General features: G+C 48.1%; 1 protein-coding gene across 2 annotated transcripts in view; it reads left to right on the top strand.

The window, feature by feature from the left end:
• The window catches only part of USP37 (ubiquitin specific peptidase 37), a 67,422-nt gene extending 41,211 nt beyond the window's left edge, over nt 1-26,211 (top strand). The window contains exons 15-24 of one of the 2 annotated variants that reach the window (XM_055123167.1): nt 2,221-2,385; nt 4,187-4,252; nt 7,044-7,185; nt 9,543-9,798; nt 12,857-13,023; nt 16,033-16,093; nt 18,372-18,487; nt 18,987-19,056; nt 19,659-19,797; nt 21,682-26,211. In XM_055123167.1, the coding sequence (XP_054979142.1) occupies nt 2,221-2,385; nt 4,187-4,252; nt 7,044-7,185; nt 9,543-9,798; nt 12,857-13,023; nt 16,033-16,093; nt 18,372-18,487; nt 18,987-19,056; nt 19,659-19,797; nt 21,682-21,769 (1,270 nt within the window). In that variant the 3' untranslated portion in view covers nt 21,770-26,211. The remainder of the gene's footprint in view (nt 1-2,220; nt 2,386-4,186; nt 4,253-7,043; nt 7,186-9,542; nt 9,799-12,856; nt 13,024-16,032; nt 16,094-18,371; nt 18,488-18,986; nt 19,057-19,658; nt 19,798-21,681) is intronic. The other variant, XM_055123168.1, reaches the window with a different exon arrangement.
• The last annotated feature ends 196 nt before the right edge of the window (nt 26,212-26,407 follow it).

Below are 26,407 nucleotides of genomic sequence, written 5' to 3'. Positions count from 1 at the left end.
CCGCGCCCAAACTGAAAATAAAATAGGGGTAGCAATTTCCTGGATTTTGTGTTTCTTTACTTCTTAAAAAGTAAGTGTTCTGTAGTCATAAACAAGTTTTCTGAATTAGGAATGAAATTATGTTGTATTAACTATACAAATAGTCATAACACATGTGATAGGTTACAAGACAATTTCCAGTTCTTTCCAAGAATAATAGCTCTCACCCACAAATGGCCTTTTTTTACATCAAGTATTTGTATGTGCCGAGTGCTTGACTTTATTTTTTAGCCTCAGTTCTGTCCTAATAAATGTGGGATTTCTACAACCTTAGAGCAGTGATTGCCAGAGTGGTTGGGGGTGGGGCAAGGGTACGCTGGAATGATGGGGAAGGGAGGGGGGCGGCATCAGGGTTATGCTGTAAGAATAGAAAATATTCTATTTCTATAGAATATTTCTGTAAGAATAAGATCTATTTCTATAGAATATTTCTGTAAGAATAGAAAATATTTTCTATTTCTGAATAGAGAATAAATAAATTTGGCAAATTGGCCCAACAGGTGTGGGGACCTCTTGCCCTAGAAACTAGTTCTCCAGCATTCAGTAGCCTCCTTTCTTGCAAACTGATTTCCTGATGACTGTAAATCATGGCAATATTAACTCGTTGTCCGTAGTCCGTATCCCCCACCCCGCCCTCCCAGCAGTACCAGGCACCAGGGGCCACTCCCCTTGGTTCTCGGCCATCTGGTCCAGGTCAGTCCTAGGGCTGGAGGACGTGGTGCTCTTTATTTAAGCCTTACCGTGTTGGGTCACACCAGGACTACCTGAGTGGCATTCAGATCCACACCCATGATGCTCAGGGGGTATGTGGTGCCTGGGGTAGAACCAGGGTCAGGTCCATACAAGGCATGCATCTTAATTTAACTTGTTTATCAACCATGTGTGTATTTTTTATTGAAGTGGCTTATCCTTCCCTATTTATAAATATTTTGAAGCAGGAGAATGGGAGCAGGGGAAGAGATCTTAAGGAAGACGATTGTTGGACTACGGAACCAGGGTACAACTGAAAATGCTTTTGTCGGGCCATAGCAGCAGCTCCAGGGCTATGCTTGCTTGCCTGCTCGAGCCATCTCATGCTAGGAGTGAGCCCTGAGCATAACGCCAAGTGTGGCCCCCGAGCATCTGGGGATATGGTGTAAACACCAAACAAAAACTTGTTGGAATTAGTTAAATGTCTTCCCTTTTCCATTCTCTAGTTACTTGGATTTTGTTTTGTTTGGGGCCTATACCCGTGGTAATCAAGGCGTACTCTCAGCTCTGAGCTCAGGGATCGCTCTCAGGGCCAGAGCCACATGTAGCACCATACTATCATTCAGGCCCCCCGCCAGTAGCATGTGCTTGTCTCAAAGATTCAGCCATGCTCTTCTGCTGAATAGATTGGGCTGAAAGAGACTAGAACTTGCCAAACTACCCTAAAGTGTCCGGATGGCTCAAAAGGTCATTTTTAAACAATTATTTGTTTAAACAATTACAGTACAGCTGTACTGTCCAAGGTGTTTCACTACCAGAGAAGTCAAACGAAACGTTTATATGTATCCCTCAGCAGTGAATAAATGGATTAAAAAGTCACACACACAAAAAAAAGATTAAGCCATGCATGTCTAAGTTCGCAGGGCTGGTACAGTGAAACTGCCAGACTGCTTAACATTTTAATTTAAATTTTGTTAATGTTTATCCAATATATACTTTTTTATATATAAACTATGTAATACTACGGTAAATAATTTAAGAATGTAACCCAGTATCAGTAGTGACATTAAAATATTTTGAACTTGTCGTTTCATGCCTTTTGTTTGGTGTTACAAAAGAAGCACCAGGCTGAGAGGGCACAGGCGCTGTGGCACTTGCCTTGTATGCCATCAGATCCCGACCACCACGTGGTTCCCTGAGCGCCACCAGACCAAAATCGCCTTCCTCTTACCCCCTAGAGGAACCCCAAGCCATGAATATTTTACTCTGTCCTCAGCAGGCCTTCCAGCGCCTACATTCCATTTTCTTTACATTCCTCGTACCTGACACAATATGTGGCCAGTGTTTGCTTAATGTCTTTGAGAGGATTCTTCGGTCAACCAGAATTATTCTTTGTTTCTGATGCGGTCACCAGTGATTGCTCTTTTCCTGGAAGAAAATTTCCCCTGTGCGTGACCCAGTAACCTCCTCCCCCCTCCCTGTGTTTTTCAGGATCCTTATTCTTCATTTGAAGCGATACAGTTTCAACGTCGCCCTCTCACTTAACAACAAGGTCGGGCAACAAGTCATCATTCCCAGATACCTGACCCTGTCGTCCCATTGCACTGAAAACACAAAACCGCCCTGCACCCTCGGTGGGAGCACACACACGACAGTGTAAGTGCCGAAGGAGCTCTGTTTCGGAGTGGGGGGAGCAGCACTGGGCGTCAGACCAGGGTGTCGTGTACGGAAAGCCTGTGTTCTACCTTTGAGTGACCTCCTGTCCAAGGAGTAAGTCTCCGTCTTCCCTTTCAAGGTAGACCTGAGCATCTGCTTGGGGGTGGGGGTGGAGAGAGGGGCAAGAAAACATAACTACAGGTGAAATCGGAAGGAACCATTGGCTTTATTTTGGAATTAGTGCTAAATTACTACCTGATGGAAGTAATGAAATGAAAAGACTTAACAATTCTTCCAAATATATTGGCTGCCTTTCCTAGTGAGTTATTTTTTGGGTAAGTGCTCTTGCTCTTTTAGATATCCAGAAAACAGTTTCATCCATGTTGGGTATATAACATATAACCCAACTTCACCTGATTGAAAGAACTACCTGAACACTAAAAATAGCAATGCCTGTGTTCTTTGCCAAGAAATTCTGTTTCAGTGGATCTGAGATAGGACTTGGGAACCAGTAACTTCAACAGATAGCTTTGGTGGCTCTTAGAGAAATGCAGATTTGAGGAACAGTATACTAAGTCTTATATTGGGACCCCAAAATAGAGTATGTCTCTCTACAATGTATTATTACCAGTGTGAACCGAGAACCTCAATGCTTCTAGAAAACTGTCCTTGAGAGAAGAGGTAACCTTTCCTTTTGGCTTTGATTCACCATGTGTGTTGGGAAAACCTTAGGACTTCGGAATCTCTTGTTTTCTGTGTATTTGCATTGTTTGGGAGCCATTCATTAGCATTTCTGATACTTGAACATTAATTTGGCACAGTCATAAAGAATTTCCATGGTAAACGGGAATTTAGAGGGGCCAGAGAGATACAGCATGCAGGGTGCTTGCTTTGTACACAGCCAACCCAGGTTCAGTCCACGGTGCTACTTCTGATCCCCTGAACCCCACCAGGAGTGATCACTGAGCACAGAGCCACAAGGAACCCCTGAGCACCACTGGGCATGGCCCAGAAAACAATGGTTGTGATGGTGTTGGGAGTTGAAAGATTTTTGTCTAAATTTTTAATTTGTAGAAAAGACCCAAGGAGATTAAGTAGAAGGGCCATTGATAATAAACATTCCACAGGATGAATGAAGATCATCGATGTGGTTTTGCAAAGTGTATTTCCCCTTCCATTAATGAGTTCTACGCTAGATCGTGCAAATTGACATGGGAGGCCCCAGTGAGTCTGCTGATAAAGGCCCGAGCATCTAGGTTTCTCTCTAGCGGCCTTGCTTTGGAGAAGATGTTTTTTGCTTGGTCACAGCTGCTCTCTGCAGGTGGAGCCAGTAGTGTTCTGGCAGTAACCCGTGTCAGACTGTCGCTCTGCACGCTGCCCCCACAGCCAGGCTCCTGACACTGCACCTCAATGGCCTTAACTCTTCGGACAGATTTCCTTGCCATGACTTAAGAAAAACTGTTGAGCACTTTTCAATGGTATGCGAAGTCATACACATGTGCTCTTAGTTCAGTGCTGCACCTTTAAGTCCTCAACAATCGAGAGCTGTTATTATTGCTTAAAAAGCAAAAAACCAAGACAAGGTAACTTTCCCCCGTTCTTTTCATCCATATTACATTCAATTTATTTCCCATCCTGTTTAGACTACTGGAGCAGGGAGAGCCTAGAGATGGTATTTTGTTTTCTCTTTTGGCCTCAATTGCTAGCAAAAGTCTTACTGTTTTTTTAAGAGAATATAAGTTACATATATATATATATTAATGTAATCATATACATTATATATTTTCCAATTTTCTGATAGTTCTAGACCATTGAAAGCCTCTCAAATGGTGAATTCCTGCGTCACCAGCCCTTCTACACCTTCAAAGTGAGTTATATTTCTTGTGTACCCAAAATTTGTACTTTAAAGGATTTGGCTTACCCTAATTTCCAAAGTCACCCCCTTCTCTTTTCTTTATTATTTCTCTTTTTTGCATGATAACTACTCTCTATTATCATACTTTAAATTTTTCCTCGATCTGCTTTACTCTGTAATCTAGAATATAACAAATTTTTAACAGTGAAGCAAGTTCAGATGATCCTTAAAATTTTATTTTAAAACATACAATTTCCTAATATGCAATGTTTTCATCCAACAACTCCAGAAGTTGATGACAAGGAATTTTAAGGACCGAGAGAATAAAATAACCTCTTTGTATAGAGCACCCTTTTCCTAAAGATAGGCATGGAAATCCCAGAAACAGCTTCCCACGCCTAGCTCGCTGCGCTGGAGCTGATGGTAGATGCTGGGCCCAGAGCCTTTGGAGGGCCGGGAGAGCAGACACACCGCCCTGGAACACGGCTGCTCTGCAGGTGTTTGGAGAGAAGCAGATATTGTTTTGGATAAGCCTCCTCTCTGGTTGAACTGGAACCACAGTTCCTGATTAGACAGTTCTAGCTGACTTGGTTGTGATTTGTCGCTAATATCAGGCTTTCTAAAAATTTGACGTCCCAAAGTACATTTAGGAAAGAGACCCTTCTGTTGTATAAGGGCTGTTGGGGGGCTTATATAACCATCAAATGACGTTTGGGAACTGCTCTTTTCTTTTCCTCCTGTTAATTATTTTTCAGTGCAATTAAAACCAGATGACTAACATGACTAGAAATCTGAAATGGTCCCGATATGAATACTCTTGCCCGTTCTCAAGATACACATGAGCAATACCACTTGGCTGCTTAGAAAGTGAGCAAGTGATGCATTTACAGGATGACTATTTTTCATTGCTACAGGCAAGCTGCCTTTGTGAATATAGTAATTATTAATGGAATGCACTCTTTATGTACCGAATCACTAGTTCCACGGAGGAGATGGTTTCATTGGGCATCATTATACTTGGCATGGACATATGTTCTCCAGGGTCTACTGGTGTGAGAATCTGAGAATTGTTCTTTCAAGGATGATTAGGCCCTCGAAGACCTGTCATGCCGATCAAACTTAAAAGAGGCTGAGTTATGAACCAGAATACCACTGGTTCTCTTACTGTGTCCCTCGTCACATTTGACCCTGGTACTGTAGTTAATACTGCAGCAAAGTCTTGACTGGGATGGACAAATTAATCTGTTCGGTTTTGTTTGGTGAGCAATCAGACGTAAGGAACGAAGATGGCTAATGGGCCGTCTCTCACGTTCTCTGCAGAACCCTTTTAAACACATGATGGGAGGCTAGTCACGTGTGTAGCCTGAAGTGCAGTGATAGCCTGGCCTCTCTCAGCCGCGGGCTGCGTTGGGGCTTATCACTGACCACTTGCCTCTTTTCTTTGATCCACATTGCTGTCCCGTCCTCCTGACTGCCATTGTGGCCTCACTCCTCAGTACCATCACTCTGCGTGTTTCTCTACAGTCTTCACCTTTGAATTAAGTTTTTTCCGATTTCCATTTCATTTTATTTTTTTCCAGAATGACATGAATTTATGTGAACCTCCATCGGAGCAAGTCTGTGCTCTGTGACCTTTGCGACTTTTTTCTTTAGTTTTATGTTCAGCTCACAGTAACACCTTACTTATCTGGAATCATAGAAGAACAATTGTTGGTGATATTTTGCAAGTGAATTGAACTGAAGCTTGCCTTTCAAAGCATTCATTAATCCTTAGAACTTTTTCTGTATGGGGCCCGAGCTATCGTGCACCGTGACCTGGGTTCAATCCCTGGCACCCCATATTGTCACCCGAGCCCATCAGAAGCGATCGACAAGCACAGAGCCAGGAGTAAGCCCTGTGCACTGCTACAGACCAAATAAATGAATAAATAAAATCCCTTTAAAATTTTCTACTTATTTTAAAAGATTATGTTCACTGTCACCTTACAAAATTGTTAAATAAAATACATTGATGATTATTAAAATCGGTTGGAATGACCTGAAATATACCTTTTCAATTTTGTGATGCATTTTGCTATAATGCCTTCAAAGGCTCTTAATTCTTGTGAGACAGGTTATCTTTATATTAAGTGGCTTTCTAGTTCTTTGTTTCCCCTTTTTGTGTTTATAACTTTCTCATTTCTTCACTCAATCATTTCTTGATAGATTTGCAACATTATTTTATATATCTTTTCCTGGGAAAGAAAGAGTCCATACCAAATGAGTCAAATGCATGGGCTTTGAAACGGCTGCCTCCCTTAAAAGTCTTTTTCCTGACTTTGGTATCTCTGTATTTTTTAAGGTAGAGGTTGCCAGCAGTTGGCCTACATATAATTGGATAAGTGGAATGTTACTGTTAAATGTTACTGTGCATGGATCATAATTTTAAATATCAAAAATTAGTCCTCATGCACACTGGTCCAAAACATTTATTCATTGCGTGTGTCTGCATGCGTTCACTGGAGTACTTGCTTTATAAAAAACAACGTACTTCTCTGGGGTTAGTCATTAAAAGAAAAAAAGGCACAAGTGATTGGTTTACTGGTGATAGAGGATAGCGTAAGAGTTGTCTATTTTTCAAAGCATGGCTTTTTTTGGAGTGTGGCAAAGGTAATGCTTAAAAATATACATATTTTTCCCCTTTTTTCCTCTGTGTATTTTCCAAAATGGAAAAGTTTTTTATTTTTATTTTCTGTATCAAAAGACTAATGAGGACAAGTATTTATTAGACTTACAGGTTGTGTTCTTTTTCCTTAAATTACAGGAATTTTACCTTTAAATCCAAGAACTCCTTGGCTTTATGCCTTGATTCAGACGGTGAAGATGAGCTTAAACGTTCTGTGGCCCTGAGCCAGCGACTTTGTGAAATAACAGGTAGTGAGCAACTGCAGGAAGACCTGGAGAAAGTAAGTGATTCCCCAATAAGATACTGTCTGACAGAGCTGGCACTGACCATTCAAGCCGGCGCCTTTCCTAAGTGTTTGACAGCTGATAAACTTAATGGAGCATGGGAGAGATGTACAGGGCTAAGGCACTTGCATGCACGCGGCCCCGTCTGACCCGTGGCACTGTGTATGGTCCCCAAGCACCGGCAGATGTGACCCAACCAGAAAAGAACAGGGATCCATTCAAATACTAGTTGGTGAGGGGGGCAGGGTAAGGACAGGGGGGTCATGTGGGCTTGGTTTGATTTGGTTTGTCTTGTTTTCTGGGCCAGGGACCACTCCTGGCTCTGTGCTCCAGAGCTACTCCTGGTGGGTTGCAGGAGTATGTGATACTGAGATTTGAACCGGGGTCGTGCTCCAGCTTTATGCTAGACAGATGCCTTAACCTTTATACTCTGTCCGGCACTTTAAATGCTAATTTTAAGGAGTCTGCTTTCTCTAATTTGAAAAACCAACCTGTTTAAGCGTGCATTGAGACTGAAGAAATGGACATAATGATGAATAAATTGCTTTCTCGTTAGCTCTCAGAGCTTCTTTTCCCTATCTATCCTCAAGTAATTACTTGTTTTATTTTTTGTTTTTCTTTTTGGGTCACACCCAGCGATGCTCAGGGGTTACTCCTGGCTTTGCACTCAGGAATTATTCCTGGCAGTGCTTGGGGGACCATATGGGATGCCGGAGATCGAACCCGGGTCGGCCTCGTGCAAGGCAAACGCCCTACCCGCTGTGCTATCGCTCCAGCCCCACTTGTTTTATTTTGGTACTAGTTGAGTATGGGGGAACCGTGATAAATGTTTCACATCTGGTGGCCAGCCTGGTAATTCGAATACACCACTACATCACCTTCTGTGTTGACACTTGAGAAGAGCGTGAGGCCTGGGAAAACCAGACGTTCCACAGGCAGAGCACGTGCATTAGCCCTCTGGGCTGTCTCTTGGGCATCAAAGAAACAAAGTTTTCTTGGAGTTTGTGCCATTTTATGCAACTGGTTTTATTTTGGATCTCCCTTAGGTTAAATTTTGTTCTTTTTCCTCATCTCTCTTTTAAGCTATTGGTTTGGTTACCACGAATGAAAAATAACTAAGTCAGATGTGCTCCTAGAAGTAAAAGTTTGATTCAGAAAATAGCTTCTGAATATTTGCATAATCTTGGTGTGATTTTTATTTTGGTATTTGCTGGGTGGGAGGCAGGGCTGGGATGTTCTTCTAAGGTATGGTGTGCTTCTTGCATGCTTTGCAGCACCCACCCTGGGATCAATCCCCACACCCCATCTGGTCCCCCGAGCACTGTCAAGAATGATCCCTGAGGGGCCGGAGCGATAGCACAGCGGGTAGGGCGTTTGCCTTGCACGCGGCCGACCTGGGTTCGATCCCCGGCATCCCATATGGTCCCCCAAGCACTGCCAGGAGCAATTCCTGAGTGCAAAGCCAGGAGTAACCCCTGAGCATCGCTGGGTGTGACCCAAAAAGCAAAAAAAAAAAAAAAAAAAAAAAAGAATGATCCCTGAGCTCAGACCCAGGAGTAAGCCCTGAGTAATGTTGGGTATCACTGTATCACTGTCATCCCGTTGTTCATCAATTTACTTGAGCGGGCACCAGTAAGGTCTCTATTACACTCAGCCCTGAGATTTTAGCAGCCTCTCCTTACTCGTCTTTCCCAACAATTAGAGGCTCTTTCCTGGTCAGGAGAATGAGACCTATCGTTACTGTTGTTTTGGCATATCGAATACGTCTCAGGTAGCTTGTCAGGCTCTGCCATGCGGGCGGGATACTCTTGGTAGCTTGCCAGGCTCTTCGATACGTTGTATATATCTATTAATGTATTTGGGATATAAATATGCCACAGGGAACTTGCCAGGCTCTCCTACACGGGCAGTAGACTCTCAGTAGCTTATCAGGTTCTCCAAGAGGGAGAACTAGGCTGTTAGATGTCGTGTGAGTAATGTTGGGTGTGCACCAAAAAAAAAAAAAAGTAAAAAGAAGTACTATTTGTAGTGACAGACTATTTACAGTATATTCCAAATGTCACTGTCATCCTGTTGCTCCTCCATATTCCAAATGTATTTGGGAGAAAAGACACCAAAAATACGTTGAGTAATTATCTCCCAAGTGCTGAATTCTGAGTGTCTTTAAAAGAAATTTTGGTGTACCTACTGAGTTTATGTTTTAGGTAATTATATTAGGTAGTAACTAACCATTAGTTGTTGAATAATTCAGAGCATCAAAGAAAGGAAACTTTTTGACATAAACTCTCATTCCAGAGACTTTACTGTATTTGTACGCATTCCTATTTCCTCTAAAAATGATTCTCTTGTTCAGGATTCCAAATCCTGCAGAATAGAGCCTGGTAAGGCCGAGCTGGAGACCCCGGGTTTGGAAGGGATGAGTGAGGAAGAGCTTTTAGCAGCTGTGTTAGAGATCAGTAAGCGAGAAACATCACCATCTCTGAGCCATGACGATGACGAGAAACCAACCAGCAGCCCGGACACTGGATTCGCAGAAGATGATATTCCAGAAATGCCCGAAAATCCAGACCCTGTGGAGCCTGAGAAACCCAGGATGGCCACAGAGTTGGGTAGGTTTGGCGAAAATAAGCATCCCTTGGACAAGGTATAACTGTCTCACAGTGTTAGGCTACTGGTTAAAATGTGGCTTTAGATGTACATCAAGAGAAAAATTACACTCTTGGGTCCACTGAATAATGTGTGTCACTTTGGATCACTTTCTCTCACCACTAGCTCACAAACTTGTATGATTCAGTTTTCGTGGGTTGTTTTTTGTTTTTGTTTTTTTTTTTTTGCTTTTTGGGTCACACCCAGCAATGCACAGGGGTCACTCCTGGCTCATGCACTCAGGAATCACCCCTGGTGGTGCTCAGGGGACCATATGGGATGCTGGGATTTGAACCCAGGTCGGCCGCGTGCAAGGCGAATGCCCTACCTGCTGTGCTATCGCTCCAGCCCCCAGTTTTCGTGTTTGTGTCACAGTTATACCAATGGGAGCCGGAGGAGTGATAGTACAGTGGGCCAGGCACTTGCCTTGCAGCTGGCCGAGGCTTGACCCCTGGCACCAGTAGCACCAGAAGTAACCCCTGAGTATCGCCAGGTGTCCTCATCTCCACCCCAGCCACCCCACCCCAACCCCCCAAAAAAAAGTTACACCAAATTTTAATGTATAGTGTAAGTTCTCTCTGCTTTGGATAGAGGTCTTAGTCTCGGCGTGGTCCTGGCTGTATCATTTGCATGGAGTTTTAAATAGTTCAGTTTAACCTGTTTCGTTTCGGTTTGGGGCCACACCCAGCTGTGCTCTGGACTGACTCCTGGCTCTGCACTCAGGGATCTCTTCCGGCAGGCTCCGGGAACCATGTGGGGGTGTCGGGGATAGAACCTAGTTGGCTGCGTGCAAGGCAGGCGCCCTTCCCGCTGTGCTATCGCTCTGCCCCAGTGTTAACCTTTTTGAGATTCATTCTTCACATGTTTATATAGGGATATGCCAGATATATTTCAAAGGTACTTTTGTTTGTTTTTGTTTTCGGGCCATACCTGGCGTGATGATGGCTTATTCCCGACTTTGCTCAGGGATTGGAACTTAGCAGTGCCAGGGACTGAACTGAGGTCAGCTCGGCAGGGCAAGTACTAGCCCCTTTGTTCTCTCTTCAACCCAAAGTGCTAGACCAACATTTTTTGTCTTTGGTTTTTGGGGCACAGATGGCAATGCCCAGGTCTGCATCGGGGATCACTCCTGGAGTGCTCAGGGGACATACGGGGTGTCTGGGATTGAACCTGGCCTGATATGCAGGCAAGTATCTTACCTGCCGTACTATCTCTGCAGCCCCCTCTGCAGTTTTTGTTCATTTGTGTTTTATTTGGGGGTCACATGTACTCAGGGGTAACTCCTGGCTCTGCACTCCAGACTTACTCCTGGCAGGATCCAGAAACAGAAAAAAAATCATTTAAAAAGAAACTAATTCCGTCCTCCGCACTGGCGTGCTGGGAAAGAGCTGAGCTGGAGGAGCGCCCGCCTTGCGTCTGCGAGGCCCTGCGTTGGGTTCCAGGAGAGACGTATGAAACCGGGACGAGAAAACGTGAACAGCTAAACCTCAGAAACTCATGACAAGTCAGTCCTACAAAATGCTCAGTATCCCCTCACCTTGTCTCAGGTCCTAATTCCCCGGAGTGATTGGATGGACTGGCTCACATGACCTTCTCTGGCCCAGTAAGCTGAGGTCAGAGGGTCTTCCAGGAGCCCCTGCTGTGTTGGAAAGGCTTGTTTCTCCTGGGATGGAGGGAAGGACTTGATGTCTCTAGTATCATTTTAGTTCACTGATCCTGAGTGTCTTTTTTCCCAGTGGATATTGAGCATGAATTTCATATGCAGTTGTTTTTTCAACCGCATCAGGGTGCTGGGGGTTGAACCCAGGCCTCCCACATGCAAAGCCCGTGGAGCTACTCCCTGCCCCTTAAAAAAAATTATTTTCTTTTTATGGGAATTTCATTGTAAAGGTGAACTTTTTTTTTTTAACTTTGATAAAGTCATTGTGTGTGTGCATATTAAAAGAGTTCTCTGCTCCCCACTCTGACCCGTATCAAAGTTAATGAGGGCCCGGAGGTAGTCTGGAGGGCTCAGAGCACGTGCTTTGCATGACGCAGCTCCCAGTTCAGTCCTGGCTCAGAAGTTCCCCTGAGTCCCAGCAGGTGGACTTAAAAACCGAAACAGAACTGTTAGGGAGACAACGAACCCGGAGGAAGGGCCAGAGCAGTAATCGGGCGTTTGTGACCAGAAAAACAAAAAGTCAATAAATCCGTTTTCACATACCCAGAAGGAGCTCCTGACCCTCCTGTCTCCTTTCCAGAAGTGAAATTACTTGGTACCCTCGTCCCCTGGGGAATGTTAAGCTAGCAGACAGGAAGTACCCCTAATCGCAACCGGAGCTGCCGCGGCCTCTGGATTGCGCAGGTATTCTGAGTGGGTGGCATTGCCCACCGCGGGAGATAGTAGCTGTCAGATGGAGAAGGAACCAAAAAGAAACGGAAGATTCTTCCCCGGGTTAATGTTTTTAAACCTAGAGATCGCCATGGACTTGTTCTGTTCATGAACAAATGGATTTTAGGGTGGCGTGAGGGGGTTGGGTGCTTGGGGTTTTCTCCTGGCTCTGTGCTTAGGGATCAGCCCTGGTGGTGCTGGGGGACCAGGTGCTATGCCAGGGATGGAACCAGAGTCACCCGCCCTTGGGCAGGCAACTCCGTGTCTGTACTCGGACTCCAGCCTGTCGCTTGTGACAGTCTCATCTGTTGGGGAGAAGGTTCCTGGCATTTAGTCAGTTGGGGGCTGGAGTGATGAAACATCACGCAGGGTGCTTGCCTGTGCGTACATCCGACCCGGCACCCTTCGCCGTCCCCTGAGCATTGTCACACAAGGCCCCAAGAACCAAAACTAGATGAGCAAGAGACCCAGGATGTTACTCAGTGTCCTGCGGTGGCTGAGAAGCCTCCGGTCTGGGCAGGTGTGACAGGATGAACACGGTATTTCCCAGCACGTCATGCATGAGTTTAGCAGTAGGTGGCACCCGTGTCCCGAGATTTCAGTCCATGTGAGAGATGACCTCCCGTTTGTGTTCCGTTCTGCCGCTTCAGATCCCGCCGGTTTCACTGAGATCACCAAAGACTGTGATGAGAATAAAGAGAACAAGACTCCGGAAGGCTCTCAGGGCGAGGTTGATTGGCTTCAGCAGTACGACATGGAGCGTGAGCGAGAAGAGCAAGAGCTGCAGCAGGCGCTGGCCCAGAGCCTCCAGGAGCAGGTAAGAGACGGGTGTCGCGCGGCGTTCCCTGCTGCCTGCCTCTCCCGCAGGGCAGAGCAGTCCAGGTGCCGCCGAGCCCTTGTGTCAGGCCTTGTCCAGGTCGTTTGCATATAGGAAATTGTTCTTGTTGGAGTTTCAGGGGGCTGGAGCGATAGCACAGCGGTTGGGCATTCGCCTTTCATGCAGCCGACCCGAGTTCGAGCCCAGCAAGCTACCGAGAGTATCGAGCCCGCTCGGCAGAGCCTGGCAAGCTACCCTTGCGTATTGGATATGCCAAAAACAGTAACAGTAAGTCTCTCAATGAGAGACGTTACTGGTGCCCACTCGAACGAATCGATGAGCAACAGGACGACGGAGTTTCAGGGGTTCAGGCGTGTGGGGAACCCGCACCCAGCGGTGCTCAGGGCTGACTCCTGACTCTGCTAGGGAATCACACCTGGTGAACTTGGGGTGGGGGTACTTGAGGGGAGCCTATATGCAGTGCTGAGGATCGAAACTGGGTCATCCCCATGCAAGCGCCCAACCCGCTGTACTGTCGCCCGGGCCCCTGTCTGGGGTCATTCTTTTCAAATCGAAAGGCTTCTTTTGAGACTTTGCCTTGGATTTGGATAGAACAAGCGGTTTTTTTGTTCTTTGAAAATCCAGATGCAATGGAACGTACATCGTTAGTTACCTCTTCTTAATTCGTTGCATGCAAGAGAGGGCTTTTGAGGTCATCCCTACACCCACTTGCATTTTGTAAGCTGTAGAGGTGTAGTGTGCCATTGGGATTTTATCCTTAATGCTTTCAGGCTGGTATCTGTGGTGCACAGTATGAATTCCTTGATTCACTTGAACCCAGAACAGTATCTGAGGTTTTAGGTACTGCTCACAGACTGCCGTTTACTGCTTTTGATGCAGTAATCTTTTCTGCTCCATTTATACTTGACGAAGCAGGTTGCCTTGTTGTTGTTGCTCCCGCCACACCTGGTATTTTTCAGGGCCCCCGTTCACCTGCCAGAGGTGCTCAAGGGCCAGGTGGTGCCAGGGTGCTCTCCGGGCCTTGCACATGGTCTCTCCCACTGAAGCTGTATCCCAGACCCCGGAAGCTGTTGGTTTTCTTCCTGTGGCAGCCTCCTGAGGTTTCTGAGGATTATGTGTTGCTAATCCTTTGCAGTGCCACCAGGTACTGTTAGGAATAAAACTGTACCAAGTCTCCCTCAAGTGTTTGCATAGAGTGTCCGCAGAATGATGCAATTTAGAAACCTGGTTTCTCTCAGATACTGTTACTCAGTCCTAGCTTCATGCTAATCGTATCTGGGGAGTTACAAAGACCCCCATGGGGGCCGGAGCAATAGTACAGCAGATAAGTCTTGCATGCAGATGACCAGGGGTCAATCACTGCATCCCTTATGATCCCCCCAGCACTGCCAAGAGTAATTCCTTTTTTTTTTTTTTTTCTTTTTGGGGTCACACCAGGCGATGCACAGGGGTTACTCCTGGCTCTGCACTCAGGAATCACCCCTGGCGGTGCTCAGGGGACCATATGGGATGCTGGGATTCGAACCCGGGTTGGTCAAACGCCCTACCCGCTGTGCTATCACTCCAGCCCCAAGAGTAATTCCTGAGTGCAGAACCAGGAGTATCCCCTGAGCATCGTCGGGTGTGACTCAAAAAGCAAAAATTAAGACCCTCATGTCGGGTCAGGCACCGCATGGCTCCTGGGCACCACTGGGAATGGCTCCTGTTTAAAAAAAAACACACACACAAACACCCTGGCATCTGAATTGTTCTGTCTCTTCTTCGAATTGTAAAGTAATCGACCATAAGGTATGGTGTGGTTATTTAGATTTCTTCCTTCCTCTCCTCATCCTCCCCCCTCTCTCTTTCCTTTATGTCTTCTTTTTTTGTGTGGTTTTTTTGGGTCATACCCGGCGATGCACAGGGGTTACTCCTGGCTCTTCACTCAGGAATTACCCCTGGTGGTACTCAGGGGACCATATGGGATGCTGGGATTAGAACCCGGGTCTGCCACGTGCAAGGCAAACGCCCTACCCGCTGTGCTATCGCTCCAGCCCCTCCTTTATGTCTTCTAATAAAACTCTCCCAGTTACTATCTCTCCAGCCCAAGTAAAAAACTGCTGCTTTAAACCTGTTTTCTAGCCAGTCTGTGTTCTTTATAAGAAGTATTTCTCTGGCTGTCTTGTCAAGATGTATGTATGCCCAGCTATTTTATAATAATTATATCCTTTTTTTTTTCTTTTTTGGTCATACCTGGCGATGCACAGGAGTTACTCCTGGTTCTGTGCTCAGGAATTACTTCTGGCGGTGCTTGGGGGACCATATGAAATGCTGGGGATCGAACCTGGGTTGGCCACAGGCAAGGCAAACGCCCTACTTGTTATACGATCACTCCAGCCCCTATATTCATTTGTTTTAACGTGAAAGGCCACAGTCTCATTCATAACCTGTAATTTAGGGAGCAAGTTGAGCTAACTCTTTTTCCTAGACAAAGAGTATTTGAGAAAAGTACAAAGTAATTCTTTTTAAATGATATATGTGTGTATTAGAAGATGAGAGCAAAAATGTTTCTGTCACCATTTCCCTGTTATGTGCCAGGTACCCAGTAGATGCAGATGAAGGGGAAGGGGAATTATAGCCTATTGTCACATGGATTGACTTTTAGTTCACATGCCAAACATCACCATGAGAAGAAATGAACACTGGGTTGTTGTGTTTTGTTTTTTTAGTACCAGGGTTTGTACTTGGGGCCTCACATATGTAGAACGAGCTTTCCCACGAACCACCTTCCCGACCACATAGAGGTGGTTATGGGGTTATGGTTAAAAACCACCCACAGCTCGTGTTTTACAAGGACAGCACTGGGGAAAGTTCTAGAAAGTCATTGCAAGTAGATATGCACACAGACACATTATTTGAAAGGACTCTCAGGATACCTCATTTTATCCCTATTAAATAAATGAAATCAGTACCTCTCTAAGTACCCTAGTTTTGTTTTTGTCCCTTTAGGAAGCGTGGGAACAGAAAGAAGACGATGACCTCAAAAGAGCGACAGAGTTAAGTCTTCAAGGTATGGACCGCTGTATTTACCTGCCTCCCCCACCCTGCCCCTCGCGCCCCCCCCCCCCCGCCCTGTGAAGTGACTCGGGAAGGCATAGAAGATATTTTAATGTGGGGGTTGTTTTACATGAGGGGGTCGGTTTTGGGGTGGATTTTCTGTTCTCTCTCGGGCCATACCCACTGCTGTCGGGTTACTCATAGGGCCGTGCTGGGATTGGAACCCGGGTTGCGGCACTCAGGGCCTGTGACTCCCCGGCCCGTTGTTTCGAATAGTGGTGAATTGTAACACCTCCAGGTGAGGAAGTAGAACCGAGAGGCTGCTTCTAGAGTGGCCTTTCCCTCCTACCCAGAGGAACCCGCTGATCTAAACTCTGTCCGTCATCAGTAACTTGACTGGAGAAGTGGTGATAGTTTGGCCGTCTTACCCTTGAGCTCTGCATGTGTCTGTGATAGAAATGGCGTGTGTTGTATCTGTCGTCTACATGCAGAGTTGTTTGGGGGCCACACCCAGAGGTGTGTGTGGGGCTGGGGCTGGGCCCCCTGCGTGCCCAGCGTACACGCCTAGTAATAGGCCCGGGCTGCAGTTGGTGAGCCCCCCGGGGGGAGACTGGCACGGTGCCGAGGTTCCAGTCACAGCCGGGGGCCAGGCGGGCGCTGGAGCCCGAGAGCCCGTCCGGGGGGTGCACTGGCTACGCAGCACAGTGGGTGCTCCCAGCTCAGCCGGGCTCCACTGCACGCGGAGGGAAGGGAGAGGGGAAGGGGCCGTGACCCACGCGCACTGGGCTCTGCCAGGCCTCCGGTGCCCGGGCGCTACAGTGGTGTGCTTCCGTCTTCATAGTTTTCCCTTATTATTATTCCTTTCCTTTCAAAAAAATCTTCTGTTTTTTAAAGTTTTGTGTCAGGGTCTGAAACCAGGGCTTCACACATGGAAGGGTGCTTTGGCATTCAGCTAGCTCCCGGCTCTGTGTGTGTGTGTGTGTGCGTGTGTGTGTGTGTCTTGTATATATACAGGGCGGGGAAGAGAAGAGAGAGCGCCAACCCAAGTTTTAGAATCTGTATTTGGGTTACTTTTCGACCTGTCTTATGTTTCATTTTGATCTAGACACATGTAACTTTAGTTCCACAAGGTCTTCATGGTTCCTTCTGATCTCTCTGTGAAAATCTCCTTGTGGGTTTTTTTTTTTTTGGTTTTTGTGGTTTTTGTTTTTTGTTTTTTTGGGGGTTTGTTTGTTTGTTTGTTTTTTTGTGGAGGTGAGGGGCATGTTGGGGGGGGCCACACCAGGGCTTACTCCTCACTCTGTGCTCAGGAGTCACTTCTGACGGCATTCAGGGACCATTATACAGTGCCAGGTATTGAACCCAGGTCAGCTGCATGCAAGGCCAGAGCCCTAGCCACTGTGCTATCTATCCAGCCATTACTAGCCTTTTGTTTTGTGATTTATTTGGAGGGGAGGTGGTTTGGGTTTTTTTTGGGGGGGGGTTGCTTGTAGTTTGTTGTTTTGTTGCTACACCAGCTCTGTTCAGGGCTTACCAGCTCTACATTTGGGGATAAACCCTGCTCAGCTTCCCGCAGGGCAAGTATCTTACCCACTGTACCATCTGGCCCCTTTGCAAGCTGCTTCCTAGGAAGTTTGCTGTTTGTTGGTTTTGGGCCACTCCCTGTAGTGCTTGGGGGCTCCTCCTGGCTCTATCACTCCTGTTGGTGCTCAGTGGAACATGTGGGGTGTCGGGGATTGACCCCCCCCCCCCAGGTGAGCCACATGCCAGGCAAGCGCCCTACCCACTATACTACCTCTCCGGCCCCTTACGAGGCTTTCTGTGTGCTGTATGTATGATGGCATAACGTATCATTTCTAATCCCCTTGGTTTGGTTTTTTTTTTGGGGGGGGTCACACCCAGCAATGCTCAGGGGTTACTCCTGGCTTTGCACTCAGGAATTACTCCTGGCGGTGCTTGGGGGACCGTATGGAATGTCGGGGATAGAACCCGGGTCGACCGTGTGCAAGGCAAACACCCTGCCCGCTGTGCTATCGCTCCGGTCCCTGATCCCCTTGGTTTTGCTCCTTTCTAATAAGAGTCATGTCACCTTTTATGCATTTAAAGGTCCAAGGAGCACTTACTTTTGTAGGTTTCTGGTGTCTTGAAATGACTTTCCTGAGAGTGGGCGAATCAACACCCGTATGTTTCCTTAGGGTGGTAACTGTGTGCCTGGAGCGGTTTCTTGTCCTGCTCTATTCGTGGTTTTTTGTTGAACAACTGTTCCCCACCCCTGCTCTCGCACTCTGCAGAGTTCAACAGCTCCCTGCTGGACTCCCTGGGCTCTGACGAGGACTCCGGGAACGAGGATGTCTTAGAGATGGAGTACACGGAAGCCGAGGCAGAGGAGCTCAAGAGAAACGCTGAGGTGGGGAGTGGTCCCTTCCGGAATGCGTGTGCAGATCGGGCCCAGGGGGACATTAGGGGAGCTCGGAGGATACCTCCAAGGCGGTCACGGCACCCCACGCTCTGCCCCTCAGCGCCACTGCAGGGCATGGGTCAGCGCTACCCTGAGAGCACCCGACCCCTTCCCCCGGGCCCGCCACGCACCTGTGACTCGGGACAGCCACAGCAGTGGGGGTGAGGGAAGCAGGGGTGCCGGCTGCTGCAGTGGCCACCCCTGTCGGTGCCTGGACCAGAGTGGCTGAGTGTCTGTCGCTGTCGCCCTGTGGCCGAGGGCAGCTGAGGGACCATCGCTGTCAGTCTGCAGCCAGGAGCCGGCACTAGTGACGGAGCAGCCGCTGGGTTTCACTGCGTCCCACTGACACTCGCCAAGACAGCGTGTGTCAGCGCCCATGAGACACCCCACTGTCATGTACGCCTCTGTCGGGATGGAGAGGTGAAGTTGCTCCCGTCTTCTTTTCCAGACAGGAAATCTGCCTCATTCTTACCGGCTCATCAGCGTCGTCAGTCACATCGGGAGCACGTCTTCTTCAGGTGAGTGGGCACTATGTGGACTCGGCATTTTGTCAAGGAGTTGGGGGGAATAGTATTTGCTCCTTAGTCGGTTGCTCTGTGCCTGGATTTGTGCATTAAAAAGGAGGGGGGTTATTCTGTTATTGTTGTTGAATCACCATGAATTACAGTTGTTCATGACTGAGTCTAGACATACAGTGTCCCAGCATCAGTCCATTGGCTAGTGTCCCCTGCCCTCCACGAGTGTCCCAGGTTTCCCTCCTGCCCTCCCCTCCCAGCCTGTCTCTATGACAGGCACTTTTTTCTCTTTTTTTTTTTTCCCCTTTTATTCCCCCTTTCAAGCACTGTGGTTTGCAATACTCTTACTGACAGGGTGTTATACATACTTTACCTCCTTTCTTTTTGTTTTATTTCATTTTGTTTTGGTTTTGGGCGACGCCTGGCGATGCTCAGGGGTTACTCCAGGCTCTGCACCCAGGAATCACTCCTGGCAGTGCTCAGGGTACCGCATGGGATGCCGGGTTTTGAACCTGGGTCGGCCACGTGCAAGGCAAACACCCTCTTTGCTTTACTGTCACTGCAGCCCCCCAGAATCCTCAACTCTAAGACCTGGTATCTTTCAGGCCATTACATTAGTGACGTGTATGACATTAAGAAGCAGGCGTGGTTCACTTACAATGACCTGGAGGTGTCCAAAATCCAAGAGTCTTCTGTGCAGACCGACCGGGATCGAAGCGGTTACATCTTCTTTTACATGCACAAGTAAGAGCCTTGTCTGTGTCAGCTCTCCCTTGAAATCTCCCTTCTTCCTGGGAGGGTAAATAGGTCCCAGTTGCTTAATCAGCGAACAGTCCCGGGGGTTGGTTGGTCACCTTCGCTTAGAGTCCGGCTCTTGATATTTCCCTTAGGTCCAGGGGACTTTGCTTTCAGCTGAGTCTCAGTTGCTCATCACAAGCAGCATCGACGAGAGACTGGTTTTCTGTTTGGGGGACACATCCTGCGTGCTCCGGGCCTCCTCCTGACTCCGTGCTCAGGGACTATTCCTGGTGTTGTGACAGAATCCTGTGTGGTAGTGGGGACCAAACCAGGGTCACCCGCATGCAAGGCCCAACACTGATTGGGGTTTTTGTTGTTGTTGCTGCTGCTGTTTTTGATTGTTTAGATTTGGGCGTTTTGTGTGTGTGTGTGTCCAGGCCAGATGGTCCCACTCTGGGCCCAGGGATGTGGTGTATTCGGGGTCTCCAGGGTGCTGGCCACTGAACCACGGCTATCTCCCGGACTATCCCCAGCCCCCAAAGCAGCTTTTTGATCAAATCCAGTCCGTCAGACCTTTTATCCATCTTGTTTGGGTTGGAGGTGGTGGTTTTGTTTGGGGGCCACGTGGTGCGCAGGGGTCACTGCCTGCAGTGCTCGGGAGGATCGGAGCCCAGGCCGCCTCCCTGTGAGGCGTGAGGCCAGCCTGCTGCAAGCTCTCCAGCGCACTCGGATCTTTCCGCCCCACGCGTCTCCGCTGCAGCGCCTGGTTTACGTGAATGGGAGTATCACAGCATTCTCAGTTACCTTTGCCAGGCCGTTTCACTCCCACGCCCCTCCTACCCGGCCCACGGCCCTGCCCTGAAACTCAATATTCAGGGACCAAAGAGGTAGTATCGCGGGTGAGGCGCTTGCTTTTTTTTGTTGGTTTTGGTTTTTTGTTTTGGGGTCACATTGGGCAGTGCTCAGGGGTTACTCCTGGCTCGCACTCAGAAATTAACTCCTGGTGGTGCTCCGGGGACCACTCAGGTGCTGGAGATTGAACTCGGGTGGGCTGCATGCAAGGCCTGCTGTACTATTCCTCCGGCCACTGACACTCTTGCTGTGCTTGTGGCACTGCGTATGGTCCCCAGAGTGCCATCAGGAGTGATCCCTGAGCACGGAGCCAGGAGTTCAGTGAGCGCTGAGCACCCACCTCACCCACCTGCTGTAGTCTAACAAACAGAAAGTCAGTGCTGGAGCCAGAGCTGTAGCACAGCAAGTGAGGCACTTGCTTTGCACGGGTTTTATACCGGCATCCCGTTTGGTCCCCTGAGCACCACCAGGAGTGATTCCTGAGTGCAGAGCCGGGAGTAACCCCCACGTACCGCCAGGTGTGACCCCCCCTAAAAAACCAAAACAAAAAATCAATGCTAGATTTTTTTTTTTGCTTTTTTTTTCTTTTTGGGTTACACCTGGCAATGCACAGGGGTTACTCCTGGCTCTGCACTCTGGAATTATTCCTGGCGGTGCTCAGGGGACCATATGGGATGCTGGGAATCGAACCCGGGTTGGCCACGTGCAGGGCAAACGCTCCAGCCCCCTCAGTGCTGGATTTAGATGATCAAATTAATGATGTGCATATTTAATAAAATTTAGGGACCAAGGGGCTAGAGAGGTAGTACAGTGGGTTGGGCATTTGTCTTGCACTCAGCTGACCCAGGTTTGATCCCTGGCATCCCATATGGTCCCCAAGCCATGCCAGGAGTAAGCCAGGAGCACTGCTGAGTGTGTGCCCCCCCCCCCGTGCCCCCAAAATTTAGGCGCTAAATGGGATTATGCAGGCTTTTTCGGTGTCTGGGTTTGGGTTCCTCCTTTGACTTTTGCTGATTGGGTTTCCTCTTCCATTTGAAGGGAGATCTTCGACGAGCTGCTGGAAACAGAAAAGAACTCTCTGGCAGTGAACGTCGAGGTGGGGAAGAGCGCGCGGCAGGCCTCCTGAGGCCCCGCGGGGATGCCAGTGCGCCCGCCTCGCCTGCCTGCCTTCCGCCCGAGATCGTGGGCCTCAGCTTGAGACAGGAGCAACAATCAGCTCAGGGCCACCCCACACGACGAGGTTGCGGGGATGCAGCGTGCGCCACACTGCTTGCTCCACGGAAGCTTGGGTCTCGCGTCGGTCACTGATTACCCTCTTTCTCCTACACAAGTGGCACTTCCTTTTTGTCTTGGGAGTACCTGTTGTAAATATATATATATACATATATATATACGTATTTATATATATATGTATATTTGTGTGTGTGAGTGTGTGTGTGTGTGTGTGTGCGTGTGTGTGTGTGTACTCATATGTATGTACTTGCGCACACATTTATGCGGAATGGATGGAGCCTTAAAAGAGTTAGGGTGAGCCACCAGAGTATGCCTGCTCAAAATTAATAGCACAGTAGTTTGGAGAAGAAACAAAGTTGCCAGAGTCCCCCTCAGCCAAGAAATGTGTGGAGATGTTCTCATGTCCTTGTCTCTGCACATTTCTTCTTCTCCGTGGGCTTGGGGCTCGCGTGCTCCTCGAGTACTTCCGCTCGAGTCGGTATCTTGCGTGTGTGTTTCTTTCTGGTACAGTCCACTGGAAAGCCAGCTCTCCGTGTTACACTCATGACAGTTTGTCCTTCTTGCAATGGAGTGCATTCCTGCCGCCTGACCTGAGTTTTGTGTTTTTTTTGTGTTTCTTTTTTTTTTTTAATGCAAAATATTTCATGGATTTGTAACGCTTTTGCTATTTACAAGCAGTCCTCCGAGAAGGGGACTGGCGGTGCTTTGTAACGTGCTAATGGTTCCGCATTTGGTGTTCTTTTTACAGTTTGCATTTTCTTTAGATTCCTTCACCAGCGCGTTCCTTGTTATCACCTACATTATTAACGGTGGTGGAGACAGAGTGTTTTTCTTGTTCTTCTTCTGTCTCGTTCTCAATAGAGCAAGCATTACCCTGAAGGACTGCAGCCAAAAACGTTTCAGAGGTAGGAGAACAATAGCTTCCCAGCTGGTCTAGCCTGCTGCTACGTGCAGGGATGGCAGAGAAGGCGACCGTCTCTGCTTCCCAGCAGGAGGGTCACGTGAAAGCTAAACCCCGAATCACGAAAGCTAAATGCTTTGCCACACTTCTGAGATTAAGTGCCCGAGCTACAGGAGAATCACTCGGTCCTGCCACCCACCGTTGGTGGGCTTGGGCCATCACGCAGGGTGGCACTTACAGATGTGCTTTATTTAAAAGTAACCGTAAAAGGTGCGAAATATATTTCTCTCACAGAGGTGCTCTGAGTGGAGGCTCGGTTGGGGGCTGTGACACTAAGTGCTCGGTGGCCACCAGCTGACCCGGCCATCCTGGGGAAACAGTTGGTGAAACCAGATGAATGAGTGTGAGGGGAGTCGGGCCACAGGATAAAATTTCTGAGCCCTTGAATCATTAGGTGCACAGAGTTGAGTTTAACAAAAATAAAACAGCAGTATTTTCATTTGTGTGATTTCTTTTTGAATAAACAAGAGGATTCTTCAGTTCTAAGGTAGGGCAGAACTAGGTCAGACTTTGAAGAGGAGACGACTGTTTAAAGTATGGAATCACAGACGGACCACCTTTTCCTGGAAGATTGCCTTAAGGAAGCTCCAGGCCCACCCCCCAGATCCCAGATATGTTTTGATACAGTAACCCTCCTCTATAATTTTGAATCTTTGAACTATAAATGGCCCCATCGCTTGGCTTACTACTGGTACAAACTTGGCCTTCTACCATCTACCAACGTTTTATTATTGTGGATGTTTCTACAGTGAATCAGTGGTAGAATACACAAAGAGTAGTAAGTATAAAACAGAGGGAAGATGATTTGTTTTTAAAACTAGCTTTTTAAGATTTTATTCTGCAAAGGCGCCTTTTTTTTTTTTCTTGCTTGAAAATAACTGGTTTTCTAAGAGTAAAGTGTTGATCAAATTCTTTAGCTATTTATTATTTCTGTGTCTCTCTTTCGAAGGCACTGTTAAAAATGAGTGGGAATGATTTGCAGTGAGGGCAGCTTTAGGGTACATAGAGAAATAGGTATAAGTCTAGGTGACCCGGAAAGTGTCCTCATGTGTCTGGCTTTTGGTAGCATGCGTGCATATGGTTTTAAAGCACCTTTTGCTCAGAAAATCTAATTTAATTTGATGGTCATGTCTTAAGCAGAACTGTTGGGAGTTGGCTAGAGGGTACATGAGTTACCTCACCGCTCAGAGATATGCAAGGGAGGGTCTTGGTTGCACTCGCTGTCTCTCCGCCCTGGTCTGGTTTGCCTTCCCGTCGCCCGTTGCTCCCCTCATCCCTTTCACTGCTAAATTACGTTCTTGTTTTGGTTCCGTAAGGCGTTCGAGAAAACAGAGATACCTGCTAGACCGTGTGGATGGGGTTTTATGGTTTCATGTTTCTGTCACCTGCATATTTAAAGCGTCCACCGAGGACATTTCTTCTGTGCAGTCTGATCGGTTTGCCAAGTATCAGGGCATGAGACGTATGGTGTGATGAGGCCGGAAGGGACAAGTTAGATGGGATGAGCGTGTTCATTTCCACGTGACTAACCCGCACAGTGACTAACCTGCCTCTGGCGTGTGCCAGGCGTGGCTGTGTCCAGTTGGCCCCTGAAAGCCTTCCATTCTGCTCACCCTGACTCTAGCTGGGGCTAGGAAGTTGCACATGACCAGACCCCGTACACACTCTCAGAGTCGGGACTAAGCCGAAGAGGAAGGCAGTTTCGTGGGTCCTGTTTGTCTACAGGGATGCACCCTCGGGCTCTGCGCAGGCAGAAGGAAAGGCGCATCCGTGAATCGTTTTCCTGTCTGGATGTCCCGACGCCAGAAGCTTGCTTGCCGGGGCGTGTGCTTTGCAGGCCTGACTTTCTGCTCCATCAGAGTTAGAAATACGTTTACATGTAAGATGCATGCAGTGAACACGCATGTGTGACAGGTGAGCTCACCGACTCCTCAGGACAGACTAGACCGCACGTTGCTTTGGTTTCTCTCTTTGATCAAGCGTTAGAGTCTTCTGACAGAAGCTTCGAGAACTAAAACCTCAACAGATTCAGTAATTCAGTTAATTCCGTACTGCAGTCACCATGATGTGAGTAGACAGAACTCCAGCTCTGCCCCGGGACCGCTACAGGTGTCCGCCCTAGATGAGCAGGGCCTGGCGAGCCCAGAGGAGCCTCAGCGTTTGTGTCACGAGGCTCCAGAGAGGGAGGTGGGGACTGGAAACCAAAACCAGGAAGCCCGTGGGTGTTCATTAGTGTTCCGAAAAGAGACATACACAAACGGTGGCGGTGCCTCCTCCCTCCTCTCTGTCCCCGGAAACGACAGCAGCGGTGTCTTTTTTTTCCCCCAAACTTTCTTGCCCTCCCTGTGTAATGGCCCGCCCATTTGGAGTCTTGTTTGAAAGAAGCGCCACTGTCTCCAGGTGTTGCTGCGCCTCAATCGAGGGTTCCCCCTCCCCAACCCCCCGGCAGCCAGTCCAGTATCAGATGCGGCCACCGCACGCAGTAATCCCCTCCGCCCGCCCCTCTGTCTTCACACTGATGCTCTCAAACGTGTGCAGACGGAAAGATTCCTACCCTCTCTACAATACATGGCTTCCACGTGCTAATTTCTTTCTTTATTGGTGTCTCATTAACATCTGGAAATAAATATTTTATCGGAAAACTAGCTTGTTAGGCCTCAAGAATTTCGCGACGGTTCTTCCTTGCCGCGCCCCTGGCCGCCACAATCATTGGCCTCCCCGGGCAGCATGCTTCGGTGTCCGCCCTCGGGGCAGTCTCCTTCATCGGACCCTATCTTTAGACACAGCCAGTGACCCTTCCCTGCCCGCGTGTGCCGCGTGTCTGAGGTCTCCACGGGACCCAGGTGCCCGTGCGACCATACTCGGGTCCCCTGGGCATGAGGAGAGAGTGTGCGGATCTGGATCAGGACCCAGGTTTGGTCAAAGGCCAGAATCGGCCTCCCGCGCAACCGGGCCGTGTTGAGAACTGGGTGCGAGTGAGCCTGCACGCACGTTTGCAGCTTGCCCTCTCCCCCCCTCCTCCCTGCACTTTCCTCCCACGCCAGCCCGTTTCTCTGGCCTCCTTGACAGATGTTCACAGCAGGGGCCAAGGAAGGAAGCCTTGCGCGCCAAGGTGTGCCCAGGCCGGCCAGCAGCTCTGGCCGCATCGTTTGTGAGGTGATTTTCCCTTGTGACCCGAGTGACTCTGGATTCTGGATTCCTGACGTTGTGTTGTATGGAGCAGCACTTTATCTGTGTTTTAGCAGAACAGTTTCTCTGTATCCTCGACGGTTCCCCCTGGGTTTTGTTTTCCTTTTAAATTATGCATAGAGTTGTTTTGGTTCTTTTTTTTTTTCCCCTCCGTGGGTGTGAAATTAAAGCCTTTATTAACCTTGGACTTGGTTCTGCTTATTTCAAGAGGGACAGACTCTTGCAGACACTGGACGCCCAGCGGGTCGGGGCTGTGGGGTGACCTTGGGCTCTGCCTCTCGGGAGTGAGGCCAGCACCTGGGGAGTCTGCAGCAGGGCGGGGGGTTCTGGGTGATATTTTAGAGGTACAAACCCAAACTGTTTGCCTTAGTTCTTTCAATT

This window comes from Sorex araneus, chromosome X (genome assembly GCF_027595985.1).
Source record: "Sorex araneus isolate mSorAra2 chromosome X, mSorAra2.pri, whole genome shotgun sequence".
Taxonomy (NCBI): Eukaryota; Metazoa; Chordata; class Mammalia; order Eulipotyphla; family Soricidae; genus Sorex; species Sorex araneus.
The sequence above is the reverse complement of the archived record's forward strand: the minus strand, read 5'-3'. Positions and strand labels throughout refer to the sequence as shown.